The 14,578-nt window shown below is 37.9% G+C and overlaps 1 protein-coding gene across 1 annotated transcript in view; it reads left to right on the top strand.

Moving 5' to 3' along the window:
- The window catches only part of DNAH5 (dynein axonemal heavy chain 5), a 213,886-nt gene that overhangs the window by 41,155 nt on the left and 158,153 nt on the right, over window positions 1–14,578 (top strand). Inside the window, exons 19-24 of the mRNA XM_041731659.1 lie at window positions 2,211–2,450; window positions 3,990–4,180; window positions 4,268–4,352; window positions 7,581–7,714; window positions 11,853–12,054; window positions 12,801–13,036. Coding sequence (XP_041587593.1) covers window positions 2,211–2,450; window positions 3,990–4,180; window positions 4,268–4,352; window positions 7,581–7,714; window positions 11,853–12,054; window positions 12,801–13,036 — 1,088 coding nt within the window. The remainder of the gene's footprint in view (window positions 1–2,210; window positions 2,451–3,989; window positions 4,181–4,267; window positions 4,353–7,580; window positions 7,715–11,852; window positions 12,055–12,800; window positions 13,037–14,578) is intronic.

Raw genomic sequence — 14,578 nt, 5'->3', positions numbered from 1 at the left:
TATTTCACTCAGCATAATACCCTCCAGTACTATCCACGTCAAAGCAAATGGTGGGTATTCGTCCTTTCTGATAGCTGAGTGATATTCCATTGTATATATAGACCACATCTTCTTTATCCATTCATCTGTTGAAGGACACCTCAACCCTTTTCACAGTTTGGCCATTGTACATTGCTGCTATGAACATTGGGGTGCAGGTGTCCTGTCATTTCACTACTTCTGTATCTTTGGGGTAAATCCCCAGCAGTGCAATTGCTGGGTTGTAGGGTAGCTCTATTTTTTAACTTCTTCAGGAACTTCCACACAGTTTTCCAGAGTGGCTGCACCAGCTTGTATTCCCACCAGTAGTGCAAGATGGCTCCCCTTTCTTCACATCCTCTCCAACATTTGTTATTTCCTGTCTTGTTAATTTTCACCATTCTCACTGGTGTGAGGTGGTATCTCATTGTATTTCCCTGATGGCAAGTGATGCGGAGCATTTTCTCATGTGCTTGTTGGGCATGTGTATGTCTTCTCTGGTGAAATTTCTTTTCATGTCCTCTGCCCATTTCTTGACTGGATTGTTTGTTTTTTGGATGTTTAGTTTGATAAGTTCTTTATAGATCTTGGATACTAGTCCTTTATCTGATATTTTATTTGCAAATGTCTTCCCCCATTTTGTATGTTGTCTTTTAGTGTTGTTGACTGTTTCCTTTGCTGCACAGAAGCCTTTTATTTTGATGAAGTCCCAGTAGTTCATTATTGCTTTTGTTTCCCTTGCCTTTATAGATGTGTCTTGCAAGAAGTTGCTGTGGCTGACATCAAAAAGGGTGCTGCCTGTATTTTTCTCTTGGATTTCAATAGATTCCTGTTTCACATTTAGATATTTCATCCATTTTGAGTTTAGCTTTGTGTTTGGTGTAAGACAGTGGTCCAGTTTCATTCTTCTGCATGTGACTGTTCGATTTTCCCAACACCATTTATTGAAGAGTTTTTTCCCATTGGATATTCTTTCCTGCTTTGTTAAAGATGAGTTGACCATAGAGTTGAGGGCCCATTTCTGGGTTCTCTATACTGTTCTGATCTATGTGTTTGTTTTTGTGACAGTACCACATTGTCTTGATGATCATAGCTTTGTAATACAGCTTGAAGTCAGGCATTGTGATGACCACAGCTTTGGTTTTTTTTTTTTTTTTTTTTTTTTTTTTTTTTTAACATTCCTTTGGCTACTCAGGGTCTTTTCTTGGGATTATTTGTTCCAACTCTGTGAAGAAAGTCCATGCTATTTTGACAAGGATTGCACTGAATGTATAAATTGCTCTGGGTAACATTGATATTTTCACAATATTTATTCTTCCAATCCTCAAGCATAGAATGTTTTCTCATCCCTTTGTGTCTTCCTTAATTTCTTTCCTAAGTGTTTTGTATTTATTAGAGTACAGATCCTTTACCTCTTTGGTTAGGTATTCCTTCCTAGGTATCTTAATGGTTTTTGGTGTGGCTATAAATGGAATTGACTCCTTAATTTCTTTTTCTTCTGTCTCATTGTTAGTGTGTAGAAATGCAACTGATTTCTGTGCAAATTTTGTATCCTGCCACATTGCTGAATTGCTGTATGAGTTCTAGCAATTTTGGGGACAAGTATTTTGGGTTCTCTATATACTGTATTATGTCATCTGCAAAGAGGGAGAGTTTGACTTCTTTTTTGCCAATTTGAATACCTTTTATTTCTTTTTGTTGTCTGATTGCTGAGGCTAGGACTTCTAGTACTATGTTGAACAACAGTCATCCCATTATTTTCCTTATCAGTAGAGTAGGATTGATGATGGGTTGGAATTACCATTGGAGTACATCTGTCTATACTAAAGCAAAGCTTTTGTGGGACAGATGAAGACTTGAGAGGCAGAGAAGGAAAGTACTTCTCCCAAGACTTTATGGCTATTGATGGAAGAGAGAACATCAGAACCCAGGTCCCTGAGGTCTGATCTTGCTTTTACAGCCCTAGCTCCTGCCTCTCCTCCTGTTTCCTCACATTGAGGAGGAGAGGCCTCTTTTGGCCCATCCGGTACCCTAGTTTCCTCTTCCTATTCTTTGATGGGCTTGCTTTCTAGGAAATCTGATGTCTGAGTATTATTAAACTTGCATGTAATTATCTTAGTTTTTTTTCTCTTTAATTGCAGTAGATGGTTCTGTTTTTTCCCATCTCTCTCAATTTTCTCATCTCCTAACAGCAAAGAGAGAAGGAGGAAAGTCTGACACCTTGACATCACCCCTGAGAGCCCCAGCAGGCCTCCTACCTTTGCCGACAATCCTGAGAAAGAAGAAGGAGATGGAAATGTTAGAGGAGGAAGCCTGTGGGTTGCTCTCCCATTTCAACCACCAAAACGTGGATGCACTTCTGAAAGTTACAAGGAATGCACTAGAGGCCATCCGCAGGCGTATTCATTCCTCTAATACAATGAACTTCCTGGGTAATAATTCAATACAGTTTTCCTACTGGCAGGCCAGGCATGGTTGCTGCTTGTATGTGTGTGTGTGTGTGTATTCCTGTTATTTTAAAATATTTTTAAAAACCACCATTTATTGAGAGCCTCCTTCTAAGATTATACGTTATGAACCTTGATTATTCCAGCAATTCTATGAAGTATATCTGATTAATCCATATTCTCCAAAGCAGAACATTTCTTTACTATTTTTTGTGTCAATTTAGTACTTTCCAGCCAGTTTTTTCATTCCTAATACAATCATCTTCTCCTCTGCACAACTCAGAAATAGGTGTTGTGTTTCCCAGATGAGCCCCTCAAATTAATCAAATCTAGAGACATTCTGAAATTAAATTTTATTTTTTTCAAAGATTTTATTTATTTATTCATGAGACAGACAGAGAGAGAGAAGGGCAGAAACATAGGAGACACAGGAAGAGGGAGAAGCAGGCTCCATGTAGGGAGCCCAATGTGGGACTCGATCCTGGGACTCCAGGATCACGCCCTGAGGCTAAGGCAGACACTTACCCGCTGAGCCACCTAGGTGTCCCTGAAATTAAATTTTAAATTAAAAATTAAAATACATTATTAATCAAAATAGAAAAATAATAGAGTGATAAATCCTTTTTATTTATTTTGAATATTGGTATTCAAAGGAAGCATCTCTATTACTTAATTAAAAGTAGATGAGTAAAAGTGGATACACCGAAGGAATTTTTTGATTGGTAGCATGGCTTACTATCTTTTGTTTCTCTTTGGAATAGAAGAATGTTCTTTTATTTAACACGGGGATGTTATTAGAACTTACCAAGCATTGGTTGATATGCTGAATATTAAATCACATGTCTTTCCCAGCTTTATATATTATAGGTATTTCCAACTGTATAGAGTTATACACACACACACACACACACACACACACACACAATCTACACGTATATCTATGCCTCTACCAATACTTATATGTATATGCAACTTTAAAAGCCACTTGGATATAAATGGTGAGTTGAGTTACATTTATTTCTTCTCCACTCTAACTGCTCCCAGTTTGGATTAAACACACTGTGGTAGAAAAGGCATATGTTTTATTTGAAATTCCAAACTGGTTATTTGTTCTGACTTTGGCTTTTTCTGACAGCTTTCTTATTCTTCATGCCTCGCTTCTACATTTAACTACATTTAACTAATTTGTTGGCATGCTGGTATATGGACAGCATCATTTTCAGTTTTTTAGATAACAGTTTACATAATTAAGCCAGATTCTACATAGTGGGTGGCCTTTTAAGGAGGGTGTATCAGTAGATTGGATCAGCAGAAAATGTGTTGGGTCCCGCTGAACTGCTGTTGTATTGAGCAAAACATATTTCTCCATTACTTTTCATCCATTCCTCAAATATTTGTCTGATTATATACCTATTATGTATTGTTCTAAGTACCTTAATTTTTTCCCAGCTTAAAATGAAATAAACTCCATTTTAAGTAAAAAGACAAAAAATAGTAAGGCTTCCCTCTGTTATGTTAATTCAGACAGTAAGAGTACATCCAAAATCAAGCAGAACAGCCTGCCCATTTTCCGGGCGAGCATCACTCTGGCCATTCCCAACATTGCCATGGCCCCTGCCCTGGAAGACATACAGCAGACGCTGAACAAAGCTGTGGAGTGCATAGTCCATGTCACTAAGGGGGTCAGACAATGGAGCAGTGAGCTGTTGTCCAAGGTGGGTATGGATGAAGGAATCATTTCACATGGAAGCTACTTCTTTTATGGATGGATCCGAGCTGAAAAATATCTTTTCACTTTGTAGAAAAAGATGGAGGAAAGGAAAATGACTGCTTTGCAGGATAATGACAGTGATTCTGAGATTGAAATGGAAGAAAATGAACCTCATGGTGAGTGTTCCTTTGGTTCTTTTTAACCAGTCGTTGAAAACCAACACTGAGGGAGTTAAAATGTATTTTCCCTCCATGCAATTCTTACATCAGTGTTGATTAGAATATTAATCTGCGAGCCAGTTTTAAATGAATATAAATTAAAAATCCATGTATTTTATTATCACTATTATAAATTGTGTATCTATAGTGTATACATCACAGATGTGGCTGCCTCACTGATTTCTGGTCCAGTGTGACGATAGGAATGGGGGTATAATAAGGACTTCAGTCTCACAGTTTAAAGAAAAACTTATCACAATGAATATTTTCTGACATTTAAGAGATATTTTGTATTTTAACCCATACTGTGTCCTGTTATGCTAACATGTTGTGATGTTTGCTGTATATCCTATGGTTTTCACTTATACTCTGTAAAATTAGAGAACATATGCTAAGTTGCTAATGACATTAAATGTTAACCTTGAGTCCTTCAAACTCATTCTAAGGAAAACCTGCAAAAGGCAGATCTCATTCACTTATTGTTCATTACCCCTGTGTGATAAATCAGCTAACCCTGAGGAGAACTGAAGAGGTTCTGCTTTAAAACAGTCTGTTATGGGGCAGCCCCGGTGGCGCAGCAGTTAGTGCTGCCTGCAGCCCATGGTGTGATCCTGGAGACCCTGGATCGAGTCCCACGTCAGGCTCCCTGCATGGAGCCTGCTTCTCCCTCTGCCTGTGTCTCTGCCTCTCTCTCTCACTCTGTATCTCTCATGAGTAAATAAAACAAAATCTTAAAAAAAACCAACAGTCTGTTATGGAGGAGGATAAAGATAGCTCAAAACACTTGGTCCACAACTTACAATATTATTTATTTAAGCCACAAAGGCATATGTTATTATGTTAATTCCAATTTTTTATGTTATTTGGAAACACTGCTTTACATCCTAGACTAGTTTATAATTCAGAATTTTCTAAGCTCAAAATATGTTCAATCATGAATTATATCTGAAATTGAGAAGAAAAAATGTTTGATGAAAAGTTGTATATATAATTTTGTTATGACAAAGTTTTAACAAATTGCCAAAATTTATGAAATGCAGTTAAAACAGCACTTAGAGGGAAATTTGTAACCTTAAACACGGATATTTATTTATTTATTTATTTATTTAATTTATTTATGATAGTCACAGAGAGAGAGAGAGAGAGAGAGAGGCAGAGACACAGGCGGAGGGAGAAGCAGGCTCCATGCACCAGGAGCCTGATGTGGGATTCGATCCCGGGTCTCCAGGATTGCGCCCTGGGCCAAAGGCAGGCGCCAAACCGCTGCGCCACCCAGGGATCCCTAAACACGGATATTTAAAAAGAGGACATACCTCATAATAATAATTTTGTTTTTCTATCTGAAGAAAATTATCTTCAAGGTTACTGATTTTCTTTCTAGAGACTGAAGTCTGTTGAGCTCCTCTTGTGAATTCTCATTCCATTTATGTTCTCAACCTTAGAATTTGCATTTGACTCTTTTGTATTTCTGTTTCTTTACTAGTATTCTCTATTTTGTGACATGACCCTCACACTTTCCCTTAATTTTTTAGATCCGGTTTTCAGCGGTTCTCTGAACATATTTATAACAGCTGATATAAATTTGGTCTAGTAATTCCAATAGTTGGGTTTTCTCATGTACAGTTTCTATTGACTGCTGTTGGTGTTGTGTGTGGGCACTGGTTTCCTCCTGTACCTTTGCATAACTCATCATTTTAATTTTTGTTGAAAACTTGATATTTATTTATAAAGATTTATAAAGATTTATTTATTTAATTTATTTATGAGAAAGAGAGAGAGAGAGAGCGAGAGAGCATGAGCCAGGGGGAGGGGCAGTGGGAGAGGAAGAAGCAATGGGGCTCGATCCCAGGACTCTGAGATCATGACCTGAGCCCAAGTCAGATGCTTCATGTATCAAGCCACCCAGGTGCTCTGAAAACTTGATATTTTAAAGAATATAATGTGGCAACCCTGAAAATCTGCTTGTCTTCTCCCCAGAGTCTGTTGTTTCTGTTTCATTATTGACTTTATTGACTTTCCTGGACTAATTCCGGAAAATTTGCCTTTCTTGTGGTATGCACCACTGTAGTTTCTGGTTGGATAGTTTGAAGGTCAGCTAATGATTGCATAGAGATTTCCTTAATCCTTTGAATGGATAAGTCTTACACCCTTTGCCTAGGGATGGTATGTGTGCTGGAGCACTCTGAGAACTCAGGAAATTTTCAGTCCTGCCATAGCTTTTATTCACTTGATTGTTCAAGGCTCAAGTCAAAGATTGGGGCATTTTAGGTCTTTCCTGGGCATATGGATAGCTCTGTACAGATGCATGACTTTCTAGAACTCCAGGGGATAGAATGCCCTCTGTGGATATCTCATTCCCCAGATCTTTAATTTTTTGATCAACCTCTTGTTTGCCTCAAGTAATATCATTGTCTCAGTCATCTGTGAAGTTAATTGTAGTTGATGGTTTTTTTTTTACAAATGCCTTGGTGATAGGGATTTTATTTTTCTCAGTGAGTTCTGAGTCAGGTGAAGTAACAATAAACTCTGGGGCTTTTCCAGAGAACTTCCTGATGCATCAAGTAGTGACAATTTTCTGAGCCTTCTTGAGGAGCTCTGAATGCACTCTGGCCTCTCTGGTGATGGCTAGGCTGTGGCTGTGTTTCTGAAAGCCACCATGTTGTCAGTGAGGGGGCAGTGGGCCTTTGAAAGTTAAAAACACCTCAAAACTCACTATTGTTACTAAGATTTTAGCATTTTTTTCTTTTAAAGGTTTTTATTTATTTATTCAAGAGAGACACACACACAGAGAGAGAGAGACAGAGAAAGGCAGAGACCCAGGCTGAGGGAGAAGCAGGCTCCATGCAGGGAGCCCAATGTGGGATGGATCCCGGGACTCCAGGATCAGGCCCTGGGCTGAAGGTCGTGCTAAACTGCTGAGCCACCCAGGCTGCCCTTAGCATTTTTTTTCTTGAATAAAGGAGTACTGCTTGGCTTGTTGCAAGCTTTGGTTCATGTCCAGAGTCCTGAAAAAATTGATAGTGACAAATTTTCCCTATTTTCAATTGCTTTTACAAAGAAGCAGACTGTCGGAGGTCCTTACTTTACAGACATGTCTTCCTTACAGAAATCCCCTCATCTTTTTAAAGCATGTTCCCTATGCTGTTGATATAAACTTTTCTCTTTCTCCTTTGTTTTTACTTTTAGATACCTTTGAGATAGCATCTGTAAACTTACCTATTCCTGTACAGATCAGGAACTATTATAAGAATGTGTCTGACAACAAAGAGATTGTAAAATTAGTCTCCGTGCTTAGCACAGTCATCAACTCCACTAAAAAGGTATGCCAAGAGGATTTGTCACGAGGTTTGCCATATTTGCTCCACAATATGTACCTGTGTGAGGATGAATGTCACAAGTTTGTCCTACTCATAGCCTGGGTCTTTCTGTGCCTTCACTGAGGAGCTGTGGATTCTGGAATGTGCTCAGCAAATGTCTAACTAAAGACTTTTCTTCCTAGATTACAAGGTGACAAATAACTGTTATTCCTATGTTTTATATTTTGTTCTAATGCTTTAAACCTATGTATTTACCGATTTAATACAAATAAACCCAATCACTAAAAAAATTGATATGTTTCTTTTTTTAAAAAAGATTTTATTTATTTATTTGACAGAGAGAGAGACAGAAAGAGAGTGAGCACAAGCAGAGGGACCAGCAGAAAAAGAGGGAGGAGCAATCTCCCCACTGAGCAGGAAGCCCAATGCAGGGCTCCATCCCAGGACCTGGGGATCATGACCTGAGCTGAAGGCAGATGCTTAACCGACTGAGCCATCCAGGTGCCCCAGAATTTGATATGTTTCAAAGCACAAGTCAGACTGCTACCAGTGCTGGCTAGTATCATTTCAAAGAGAATAAGATTTATACTCAGTTTTTCATATTTGTATAGTCAGGTAAATCTCATAAAGTATCAGATAAAATTTCTGTGTATTGCCACATGGAAATAAGGTAATACAAAGGACAGAGCAAATAGTGTAAATTCCAGTTAACTTTTCTTCCAGCCTGTTCTCTCAGCTCTTTTTATTGTTCAGGCAAATCGGTTCTTGTCAGAAGGATTCAAAACCCTGACATTAATTTCTACTTAAAAACAATCTATATTCACATTGTCCCTAAGACCTGTTGACTCTTTAAAAATGTCTCCAAGTGTTGAGGGAATAGTTGTCACTCAGCAAATACATCTTTTCTGTTAGTCAGTTCTGATAGAGTGAGCTTCATTTGTCTGAAAACATTTTGGAAAGCTGCCATTGCTCTAACCATGTGAAGAAATATTAATAAGTTTAATTTTAACGTGTTCCTAAGGGAACTGGAAGCTTTTGCATTTATGCATTTTCAATTTTCCTTTCTTAATATATTGAAGGTCCTATATTTAGTTTTATCGTAGGGACAGTGTTCACATAATTCAATATAACAAATATTTATCTAATGCTTAATTTATCAAGCTCCATGTAAATGATAAATGTAAGTATTCAATGAGGATAATAAACATTCAGATATATTTTCAAATGTTGCAGTAATCATGGAAAATACAATAAAATAAATCAATAATGAAGCTCATTACTTTCTCTGAATATAAGTAGCCATAATCATGAAAATCGAAGGGTAAGACATAGTAGTTGAAATTAGCATACTGCTGGCAACACAGTGCTTATCTGTGTTATTTTGTTGCATTTGCTTTTATATCATATGAAGGAAATGTGCAAATCTTAGGCACTTAGAATAACTTGAAGTACTTTTCCTGGATTGACGAGATGGACAGATTGTTTCTGGAAGAATAAATACACACTTAGTCATCATATTAGACATGGCCAGCCCTCCACAGCCCAGGACCCTTCTGAGTGATTCTGCCTCAACCACGGAAAATCCTATGATCCCGTCCTTTCCTTCTTGCCATAGCTGATTGGATCAGAATGTAAGCCTGACCTGCATTTGGCAGATCCATAGGCTAGCCATCAATTTACAACAGTGCCTGCTTGGAAAGATGAGCTGGACTGAACCATCTAAATAACCTTGGCAGTAAAAATGACTTAAGCATAAGAGTTCTACACATGCAGTTCAGGCAATTCTTCCTTGAAGCTCTAAGCTACCTTCACTTAAAAAATACCCAATTTAATAAAGAGTGACACTGTCAGAAAAGATAAATGAGAGTCTAAAACTTAGTCACCTCGGTGTTTTCTTGATATTATAAAGTCTGGGATGTCAAAAGAGCTCAGAATTCTGGGATTTCTACCAGATTCAGACGTCATTGATAATCTGTGATTCATCCTCCAAGACATTGTACGCTTGTGAATGTCTACATGCTGTTGCAATTCATTCTGCGTATGCATGTCAACATCTCAGCCCATGCCAGGGGATCAGTTTGGTTGGGATAAGTAGTGGCAGGCTTAGCTTTGCACATTTTAATGAGTGGGAAGTCTCAATAGCTATTAAACCTGAAGCTGGGGGGTACATTTTTAGCTGTGTGTGGAGTATTGGGGTAAAGCTGCTTGATTTGGCGCGAGTTGGTATAATTAAGTGATTGAGCCATTTAGAATGTTGTTTGTATTGCTCTATTTTTCCAAATAATGGCATTTTAAATGCTATCTCACTTTAAAATTTTTTTTCTCATGTAGGTGTAACTCTGAAATTTAAGCCAATAGAAAAAGTTGATTCTCAACAGATATAAACATTAGAAGTGAGGAGCCAAATCTTTAATTATTTGTAGATGATAATGATTTTCTGTCATGTAAAACTGAGAGGCTAATCTGAAAAAAATATGACCCAACAAGAGTTCAATTAGTTGTTAGTTGAAAGATAATTATAGGCATTTTTACTGTAATGTAAAAAACATATTCCTGAAAGTCTTGCTTTGCAAAGTTGCATATTTAACATAACATGGATTATGAGAAAAGCAGGTTTGAGGCAGACCGTCAAAATCTAGGAAATTGGGACACCTGGGTGTCTCAGTGGTTAAGTGTCTGCCTTTAGCCCAGGGCATGATCCTGGAGTCCTGGGATCGAGTCCCATATCGGGCTCCCTGCGTGGAGCCTGCTTCTCTCTCTGCCTATGTCTCTGTTTCCCTCTTTCTCTCTGTGTCTCTCATGAATAAATAAATAAAATTAAAAAAAAACCTAGAAAAATTTGTTAACCAGAGTAGTTACAAAAACAATGACAATCATGGTAAAATACTAACCCATTTAATAATGGTATAGTAAAAAAAAATAAATAAAAAATAATGGTATAGTAAGTAAAGAGCTTTATTATCAAAAGGTGAAAGAAACTTGGTAAAAGATGAGTGTCAGAAACAGTTTAAACTGCTGAGTAATGGAAACAAGGATAAAATATAGAAAGATCAGGTTGGACTGTGCAAAGAACATTCTTAAAACAAAGTGGTGACTAAATAGGCCCCCAAGGAAAAAGTGGAAGGGCTGTGGCACACGAGATTGTGCCCCTCCATGGCTGGCTGTTTTAGCTGGTACAGAACAAAGTGCTGGGAAAAATAGCATTTGATGTGACCTCCTCATCATTTTGACATTAGTTACCAAATGTGAGTGAGCCAGTTCATCTCACAGAAGCACACTTCATAGTAAACAGGACTATTTATTAAAAAATAATTTAAAAAAACTTATATGCCATCCATAGCCAGTTATAAAAATAGATAAAGATCTCGTTTACAATGATCATATTATTGAAAAATACTGAGGAACGTATGTGATAAAGAGTGTGTGAGGTCTCTATGAAGATTCCTGTACTACTTAACAGGTAATTAAAAAAATTAGAAGATTTGGAAATGTTTACTGTGTTCTAGGATAGGAAGACTTAATATTGTACAGGTGTCAATCCTAATCCAATGGATTTATACATTTTATGTGATTTCATGTAATCTTCAATGGAATTTGATGCTGGATATTTTCTGTTTGCCCCTCCAGATCTTATCTCCACCCTCTGACCTTAGGAAACAAATTAATAGATTACCATTGAGTCTTCCAATAGATTTGAGAAGTCATGGGGAGACAGTGAGAGAGTCATGGGGGAGGTCTGATGCTGGATGGCAGGGAAGAGAATGACCTCAGAGTGATTTTTCCACAGCAAGCTGTGATTTTGAGCTGTGATTTCTGAATGAAAGGCCAGCTACAATCAAGAGGCTCTTGTCCAAAAGAGTCTTTCTGGACTCGTCATGGTCTCTCTTTTTCTGGTTTTCCTAGTTTCTAGAAACTATCCCTCTCTCCTTTTGGCTACGGTTTTGTTGTTACTGTGTTTGACTTACATGTCCATAATGAATCTAGTTCTAGTTCTGTGGCATTTCTAACTATTTATACAGCTCACTAATTAAAGATTTTGATAAATCCGTGGGAACCACCAGCAATTGAGCAATATTCGCTTATACCATGATGCCATTTCCACATCTTTCCTCTCAACACAAATCTGTTATTTGTATTCTAGGAAGTTATTACATCTATGAATTGCTTCAAACGCTACAATCATATTTGGCAAAAAGAGAAAGAAGAAATGGTTATGATGTTTATTACAAAAACCCCCTTGCTTTCTGAATTTGAATCTCAGATTCTCTATTTCCAAAAGCTAGAGCAGGAAATTAATGCCGAAGCAGAATGCATCTGTGTGGGTGCCATTGCTCTATACACAGGTTGGTTCATTTTCTCTCAGGCAATCATAAAAATTCAATAGTATTGTTCTGTCTCCTTACCTATATTAGTATTCCAGAGAGTTCTAGCTATCTTTAAGATTGACTTTCTTTTGGGCTTCAAGTTTTAAGACCAATTTGTATATTTGTTTTTAATTCCCTTCTGCATGATTATAGGACTATTTTGAACCCTTTGCTGCTAAACATTGCAAATAAATGCTAATTCAGAGAAAGAGGATGAGCATGTTGTATTTGGAATTAAAATTTACTTTTCCTTTAATAAATAATTATAAGCATTTGAGGCTTATCGCTAATGATTTTGATAATGTCCTTTTTTTAGCATTTCAAAATATGTTCCAAATTGTTGTACAACAAGCTTTATAAAATGAATGAATATATAATGAGTAGGAAAATCTAATTTTTTTCCAGTTTGATTTTCTTATGCACTACAGGGCTGTAAGTTGCAAAGTATTTATAATTGGTGAACAATAGCATTCTATCTTTTCATACATGCAAGTTTTTTTTAAGATTTTATTTATTTATTCATAGAGACAGAGAGAGAGAGAGAGAGGCAGAGACAGAGGCAGAGGGAGAAGCAGGCATCATACAGAGAGCCTGACGTGGGACTCGATCCAGGGTCTCCAGGATCACGCCCTGGGCTGCAGGCGGCGCTAAATTAAACCGCTGCACCACCAGGGCTGCCCCGTGCAAGTTTTTCAAACTGATCTGTGGACAATTGGGTTTTATAGCTGACTTGAAGTTCACTCTGACTGCTGAGACAAAGGCCTGGATGGTTGTCATTGGCCGTCACTGTAACAAAAAATATAGGAGTGAGATGGAAAAAATTTTTACACTCGTTGAAGAATTCAATAAGAAACTGAATCGTCAGATTAAAGACTTAGATGATATTCGGATTGCTATGGCAGCACTGAAAGAAATCAGGGAGCAACAAATCTCCATTGACTTTCAAGTAGGACCTATTGAGGTAACAGATAATCATTTATTCATTATGGAAATATCTCCACATGTTGAGTGATATTAGCTAAAATATTGACTAGGTCTGGACTATAGTTACAAATGGATGCTTAACCTAAGAACAATTTCAGTAATGATGATACAGAACCTTATAGGGTACTTTCAGTGGGCCTCTTCTGGTCCTTTACATGGCATCTAAGATTCCTAACTGCAGAACCTGGGGTGAGGGTTTCTGCACAAGTGATCTATTGATGAGTTCCCATAGGAGAAGGAGGTGAGGGAAGCAGAAATGATGAGGTTGATTCAGGTGTTGGGTAGCTAAGTGAGAATGTGATCTTGGCTGTAGATTGATTTCTACTTGATTCCATGGGGTGCTGTGGAGCATGAGCTATACTGCACAGTTGGTCCTACCTTGAGGTAAGGAGGACTGCCCTTTATACCCCCAAGTCAGTTGGTCATTGGCTATAATCTCCCCATGAGGAAGCTCCCATTTAGCTGAGGACAGTTTTTGCAGGGAAAGAGGCAGCTATGATCCCCATAGACAGCACTTGTAGCAGTTGGAATGGGAATACCAGCTGGTAAACAGAACCTGGATGGAGCTGTAGGGGAGGAAAAATTCTTCCTCTACTCTTCAATGTCTTCTAGTTGGCTTAAGAATTAAATTGATATGTGACAGATCAATAGGAGAAAAACCAAAGTTTTATTATATATGCACAGAGCCCAATAATGAAATTGATACCTAAAGAAATGTGGTTTATGTATACAATGGAATATTACTCAGCCGTTAGAAATGACAAATACCCACCATTTGCTTCAACGTGGATGGAACTGGAGGGTATTATGCTGAGTGAAGTAAGTCAATCAGAGAAGGACAAACATTATATGTTCTCATTCATTTGGGGAATATAAATAATAGTGAAAGGGAATATAAGGGAAGGGAGAAGAAATGTGTGGGAAATATCAGAAAGGGAGACAGAACATAAAGACTCCTAACTCTGGGAAATGAACTGGGGGTGGTGAAAGCGGAGGAAGGGGTGGGGGTGGGGGTGAGTGGGTGACGGGCACTGAGGGGGGCACTTGACAGGATGAGCACTGGGTGTTATTCTGTATGTTGGTAAAGTGAACACCAATAAAAAATAAATTTATTATAAAAAAAGGAAAAAAAAAGAAATGAGCAAGGAATTGACAGTTCAAAGAAAACTTAACTTTGGGAGCTTCAATTAATTAGTAAGGGATTCTAAAGGGAATTTGGGCTTTGGTAGTTGAAAAAGTAGCAAGGGTTGTTTATACAGCCTTCTCAGCTCTAAAGGTCCTATCTCTGGTATTAGGCTGTCTCTCGACCTCCTGGTTCAGAGAGGATACCTTTCACATGGAAGGTTTATTTTCTGCTCTCTAGAGAAAAAGTAGGGGAGGGGTCAGAGTGTTCTTTTTGCATTAGCAAAAAGTTTCTTAAGCGACTCTTATTTAGAATAATCAATGTGGCAAAGTGGCGCATTTTAGGGTGGCTTGGTCCCTGGAGGCACTAATAGTGTTCATTCATGTATTAATGTTG

This window comes from Vulpes lagopus, chromosome 17 (assembly GCF_018345385.1).
Source record: "Vulpes lagopus strain Blue_001 chromosome 17, ASM1834538v1, whole genome shotgun sequence".
Taxonomy (NCBI): domain Eukaryota; kingdom Metazoa; phylum Chordata; class Mammalia; order Carnivora; family Canidae; genus Vulpes; species Vulpes lagopus.
Note: the sequence above shows the minus strand (reverse complement) of the source record. Positions and strands in the feature narration are given on the sequence as shown.